Raw genomic sequence first — 6,876 nt, forward strand, 5'->3', positions numbered from 1 at the left:
TTTGGGTTGACCTGTCAATCCAATTTTGACATGTCTACCCAAATCATACCTATCAACTTGAACTTGACCTAAAATTTGGGTTGACCTGTCAATCCAATTTTGACATGTCCACCCAAATCAGACCTATCAACTTGAAATTTTGAACTCGAACTTGAGTTGAAATTGACTTGAATATTATATGAATAGCTGTTATGCATATGTTAAATGGGTTGCAAGGATCTGCTTTGGATCAGCCGGGTTGAAGGCGGCCTGACTTAAGTTCGACTTTGACTCATTGAATATTCGAGCCAAGTTCAGACAATTTTGACCTCTGAACCGAATTCGACACCCCGATGATAGAATCATACTATTATAAATTAGTGTATCAATCAATGTTCCTTCTTGTTCTAAGAAATTACTCTCAAACTCATAACAAATTGGTAGGAAATAAATGAAAAATTCTTAGAAGTTGAGCTCAAGTACTCCCCTTCACCCAAAAAAAAAAAAATAAAAAAAATAAAAAAAAAATAAAAAAAAATAAAAAAAATACCGACAACGTTCTTCTAATCTTTCTTTTGATAGTATTAAAATTGTAATTAAAGGTTCTATTTAATCTTATTTTTCATAAAATTGTGATTTGATATTTAATCGCATCATCAACTATCATTTATTTTAAAAAATAATATAATGACATAATATAAAAGTGTATTAAAAAGACTATATTTAAAAATAGGTTATCCAAATGTAATATTTAGTTTTATTTTAAGAAGTTATTATAGCACAAATTTATTATAATGGTGTTGTTTTGTCTATCATGTTTTATATTATAAGTTAAAACTTAACCTATAATTATGACACATAAAAGTGATTTAACTCGGTGTTGATCAAATTATTTTCTTATAAAAAATTTTAATAGTTTGGATATTAATGAAATCGATGTCATTGAATGTCAATTTAGGGTCTATTTGAGGCAGTTGCATTTTATTAATAAGTTGTTGTGTAGCAGATTCTCTAGAAAGCTGTTTCACAGAAGATGTGGATAAGTTGGCTGACGGTTTTGTTTATTGTTGTTTGAAAACAGCTGCACCACAACTATTTTTGAACAAATTTATATATAATGTATTGCTTACTATTAAATTTCTTGATGGATATTCCACTACACTTATAAATAACAATTTTAATTAAATATAATATTATAATAAAATTCGAAGCATCAACTACCATTACATGATATACACAATCCATGCCTCCATGATACATACAAAATCATACAAATATCCATCCAACATACAACCATGAGTTCACTCAATAGCAACCAAACCAAATCCTACGATATGGAGCATGCATTGGGATTCTCATCACTGAACATCTGCGGCGGCGGCGGCAACAGCTGCGGTCGATCGTAGACAACCATGGTCGTTGGCATGGCCACGGCGGGCATGCCCATGGGCATCCAATCATGCACCATCGTCATCATCCTCTTCGACATCTCATCATCATGATACACATTCATCATATTATAACCACCCCCACCATTCCAATACATCATCCTCTTCACCATCTCCTCGTAGCCGTTCATGGCTTTCGGCGCCTCTTCGGGGATGCTTTTCTTCTCATTGTTCTCTTTTTTCTCCTCAGGAAGCTTCTCAGTATTATCTGCTTTTGTTTCTCCGTTTTCTTTTTTCTCTTCCGGCGCCATCGGCGGCGGCGGAGGTGACGGAGGAATGATGGTGGCGATCTTACCAGTTCGCCGGTGAATGTAATCGACCAATTTAGCTGCGTTTATGGTTCCGGTTACGGTTACTTTCTTGGCGTTCTGGTCTGTTTCGGCTGCTTGTACTCCTGAGAAACCCAATTAAAAGGAATATTTACATGCATACCCTGCGATTCTTATGTATTTGCATGGCTAGTACTTATATTTTCATTATGAGATTTGTAACATTTTGGTGACAAATTTATATATCAATAATTAAAAGATACTGAAAGTTTATTTATAAAAAATATATCATAAAAAATATTAAATAATTAATAAATTAATCAAATGATCCCTAAAAATTATTTTCACATAAGAATTCAACATCATATGCCCATGTTTAGGGTTGTTAAAGATCCGATTTCAAACTGAGCGAGGGTCGGATTGAAATCTGCTCGGATTTTTTTTTCAAAATTTGGCTTATAGCTCGACTCATTTATTCTGATATGTTCTCAATCCGAGTCAAAATTCAAATAAATTTTCAAGCGATTAACACTTTTCAAGCTAAATTTGCTAAATTCACAATCCTAACATCACTAAGACTATTAATGATCTGATTTCGAGCCGAGTTGGAGTCAGCTCAAAATCGGCTCGAAAAAAATTCGATCTAAAATTTTCGCTCATAGTTCGGCTTGTTTATTTTCATCGATCTAAAATTCAAATCAATATTCGAGTGATTAGCGAATGAATGAAGGATCTTCAAGCCAAATTCACAGATCTAGATATAGTCATGCTTTAATTACCTCCCATCTTCATAATCTTTTTCCGAAGCTGTTGAGCACAAGCCTCGCAGTGCATGTTAACTAGCAGCTCAACCGTAGCAATCCCACAAGTCTGTTCCTTTAATAAACAAAACCAAAGTATTAAATAACAATTAATGCATAAATTATTCCTTAATTAACATATTTAAATCAATTAATTAGCACAATTGCAATTAAATACCTGAGGTGGTGGTGGTGGTGATGGTGTTTGGGTTTTGGTGGAATCAGCAGCATCCGGAAGGGGGAGTGGGGAGAGGACTTCAGCCTTTCTTGATGTCTTCTTCTGAATGAGAGCACATAGAGCTTGTGGATCCACTTTTCCTTTCACTATCACCTCATTCTTTTCTATCTTCGTCTCTACCTCTTCAACCCCTGAATATTTATTTATTTATTTATTATTATGGATTGTAAATAGTGAAGATTTTGGAAGAATAAAAGAAAGAAAAATCATTTGCATGAATGCCACTAAATTTCTATGTATTAATGTATCTGACATTTCATTTTTGTTTGCGATAGTTGTTTTTTAAAAATGTGAATGTAAAGTTGAGGTGGAGAAAGTTATGGTGATGATTATAAATATATATTTTTTTTTCAAAAAAATAGACAGTTACTTTCTTATAGTCACCATATTTTAACAGATCAGGTTAAAAAAAAAAGAGTTAGTCATCACAGAAATTTTTAGAAAGTAGCATGAAAATAGTTTCACAAACATAACTGTGGTGGCGGACTAATTGCAAACAGACAGGAAGTTGTCCCAAACAGACTCTATGTGATTGTACAAATTTAAGAAAATATGACATTTTAAATAATTTAAAAGTTTTATTCATGAATTTTAATATATTATACATTTTATTAAAAATGAAATTTATTTATAGCTTTTATAAAGTGAGCACTATAGAAGTGATTATTTTTATCAAAGTCACTAAATGGTTTAAACCAGTAATAAAATAGTCAAATGAAATACATTTCTCATTTCAAATTTTGGTTTCATCCTTGCTTGCCCTTCATTTTAGGAAAAAATATTACGTCCGGAGTCCAGACGCTGGCTGTGTTTCGCCCATCGGAGGTTGTTTTTCTTTTCTTATGCTCCTTTTAGTTGTTCGAAGGTACCATGAAAATGTAATGAGAGAGAGAGAGAGAGAGAGAGAGAGAGAGAGAGAGAGAGAGAGAGAGAGAGAGAGAGAGAGAGAGAGAGAGAGAGAGAGAGAGAGAGAGACCTCTACACTTGAGAATGGACCTCTCAATCTTCTTTGCACAACCAACGCAGTGCAAATCAACGAAAAGAACAATTGGAGGAGGAGGTGAGGGAGAAGAGGACTTCACCTCTTCCTTCTTCTCCTCTTTCTCCCCCGCGGCTGCTTTCTCTTCCTGTTTAGGCGCTTCAGAAACCTTAGCTTCTGCCTGAACATTGAAATTTTACAAAACAAAATTATCCACAAAATGGAATATTTTAATCAACTAACAATCTCAAATCCACATAACAATGATATAGACACACACACTCTCTCTCTACCTCTTTGGCTTCTTCACCCATTGGAATCGTTGAATAAAAAGCAATAAAAAGCAAGTGGGACTAAAACAATTCTCCTAACAAGCTTCTTATATAGCTGCAACTCTGAAGAGAGAGTGTGGCAGCTTTTAGCTGAAATTTTTGCTTAATGGAGATCTATGTTAGGGTTTAGGCACATGGAGCACCACTATCTTGAAGCTTAACAATGGAGGGAACCTCGAGATCAACGATTATGCATAACTAATCAAAGGCTTATGTGTTTTTGTTTTTCTCTCAAAAGGTGGAGGAAGAAGAGGGAGTTGTGGAGAACAAAGATGGGGTATTTATTGAGCTTGCTAGGTAGTAGGAAGGAGGCAAAAGAAAAGGAAAAGGGATTAATAAAGAGGTTTTTTTTTAAAAGTTGAATCTTTTAAAAATGAGAGAACTCTCTAGAAATTGTTGACATGGCTTTGAATAAGGAATAATTCAGTGATTTATACTTTTATTTTATGAGAGATTTATATGTATGTCAGATCATTTTCTAGTATGATATGATACCGAAAATTTGATATTTATTTTTATAACATTTATGTTATGAATCTATACATGAAACTGTATATTTCATTAATGTAAGGTAGTAGTATCTGTATTTTTAATGTGATGTTTATGATTTGAGTATGATGCATTTACATATATACGTTCTAAGTGGTAGATGCCTAAGTATATAAGTTGCGTGACACTTATTGTTATTCTTGAGGTCATGAGTTTGAATCCTTACTCTTCAACTCAGTTGTTATTTTAACAAACAAATATTATTAAGTGCCACTTGTATCAAAGCCCTTTTTTTTTAGGAAAATTTTAGTGAATTTAATTACAAACACATGCGAACCACATAAACGAGGCATTGAACCTAAGGACCTTTTTGGCTAAATGAGCAAACTCTCAACCAACAAGCTAAGGTTACTTACATTATCAAAAGGTTTGTTGTTTCTATATGTATTTCTCTGCAACAAGCTTTATGCTTTCCTTTAGCATTTATATGGGGACGAATTATTATCCTTTAAAAAAGAAAAAAAAACATGACTTTAGTTCATTTTTTAAGGAAAAATACATTTTTACTTTTGTGGGTGAAAGTCATGAGGTATTTGGTGGGGAAGGGAATATTTGAATTTGTATCATCCATGCTTTCAAAAGGGATGACTAAGCCACATGGTAGGGTTGGTTGTGTGGACCTTTGTGGCAGCTAACTAGCAATGAACTTGGCAACCAATAGATATCATATATCTTATCCTTTATTATACATTTTGAAGTCGGTTGGGGATTCCTTTTTTTTTTCTTGAGATTACTTCAATCAAAGGTGTGGATGAGGGTGATATGGAAATATCAATCAAAATATTTGTGTCAGTTCATGTGATAATGATCTTAGGCTTCAAAATATAGAAAATAAGTATTTGAGCAAGTTTTTTAAGGAATAAAATGTAGCATGGAAAAGTTCTTTAGGCCAAACTTCACATAAGATCTTTTGGCTATTGATTAATTTCTATATTGTATCTAATAGTCATTGTTGTTTTTTTGACCAGTTTATTTAGAGTTGTTTGGGATCATTTTTTATATCTTGTATTTTTTTTTTAAATATTTTTATTTGCATTGTTAATTGATTTTACTTTTTTAAAAAAATTAAGCTTTTTTTGAAAGTTATTGAAATGTTATGTTGTTGTCATCCATCATCATCACCCATCATCATCTTCGCCCTTTATCTCGAGAAAAATTATGTCCGGACGTGCGGATGTTTGGATAACAACTCATGGGGCGTCACATCATCTCCAACTCAATGAAGTTGTGCCTCCATAATTAGCTCTCCGAACGTAATATTTTCTATTATCTCATAGCTTGTACAATATTCATTAAAGCAAAAAAAAAAAACACTTATTTGAAATATTAATTAATATATTATCATTTTCCTATTAACAATAAAAAAACAAAAAATATAAGAAAAATAACTTAATCCCATATAGTCCCTTAATAATGTATCTATATAAATTAATTTATTTAATAACTATTTTAAAACAGTTGTAATCAAATCTGTTTTTCTAATAAACATATATATATATATATATATATATCTCTTGGATGAGTAGTATTTTTAAAAAATTTAGTTGAATGCAAGGCTACAAAGATTTATAATTAATTAAAAGTATTAATTAAGAAAATAGAATAAAAAACATTAAATTAATTTCAAATGATGTTTTAATATAAACAATAATTTTTAAATCGCCCCAATCATTAACATCTTATGGCTACCTGATTAGGGTTGTCAAAATGACTCTTTGTTCGTGAACGGTTGCTAGCTAAGCAAACGAGCCGAACACAAATACACTTTTTGAGCTCGAAATATAAATCAGTTGAACACGAGCTGAGTATGGCTGTCACCTCTCATGAACTGCAATAAAATATATAAAGAAAATTGATTAGCAAATAGAATAGGTCAAATTAAGTGATTCTATATGTTTTGGAATTGGTTTCCCTAATTTAATCGAATGATGAAGAATATTATACATGCAGTGAAGAGGAGGAGGGACACGGTTCTTTGAACAAGTTCTTCTTGTTCTCTTCAGCCTGCCTGTACTGGTTTAAAATCTCCAATCAGTACATAGATTCCTGCGTATATCCAATTTATATCAATTATGGGTGTCGTCGTTTGAGCAACTCATCGGACACAGTAAAGGCCATTATGGGTGTTAAATTGGTAGAAGATGTTGTGAAATTTAGGGTGAAACAACGCAAAATTAGAAGAAGAACACAGAGATTTAACGAAGTTCGGCAAAGATGCCTACATCCTCAGGAGCAGAGCGGCGAATTCACTATTTCAGAGGAGTTACATACTCATAGGGTTA

At 32.6% G+C, this 6,876-nt stretch overlaps 1 protein-coding gene across 2 annotated transcripts; it reads right to left on the bottom strand.

Moving 5' to 3' along the window:
- Positions 1 to 1,159: 1,159 nt before the first annotated feature.
- On the bottom strand, positions 1,160 to 4,303 carry LOC110023001 (heavy metal-associated isoprenylated plant protein 9). Of its 2 annotated transcripts, none has more exons than XM_020722190.1 (5): positions 4,007 to 4,303; positions 3,711 to 3,894; positions 2,675 to 2,865; positions 2,476 to 2,566; positions 1,160 to 1,821 (listed from the first exon to the last, which is right to left on the bottom strand). In XM_020722190.1, the coding sequence occupies exons 1-5, from the start codon at positions 4,025 to 4,027 to the stop codon at positions 1,307 to 1,309; spliced, it is 1,002 nt and encodes a 333-aa protein (XP_020577849.1). In that variant the 5' UTR covers positions 4,028 to 4,303; the 3' UTR covers positions 1,160 to 1,306. The 2 variants fall into 2 exon arrangements, with proteins under 2 accessions (XP_020577849.1, XP_020577848.1); XM_020722189.1 differs by having other exon boundaries at positions 1,167 to 1,821; positions 2,476 to 2,572; positions 4,007 to 4,302.
- Positions 4,304 to 6,876: the final 2,573 nt, after the last annotated feature.

Source organism: Phalaenopsis equestris, unplaced genomic scaffold (assembly GCF_001263595.1).
Source record: "Phalaenopsis equestris unplaced genomic scaffold, ASM126359v1 Scaffold000204, whole genome shotgun sequence".
NCBI lineage: Eukaryota > Viridiplantae > Streptophyta > Magnoliopsida > Asparagales > Orchidaceae > Phalaenopsis > Phalaenopsis equestris.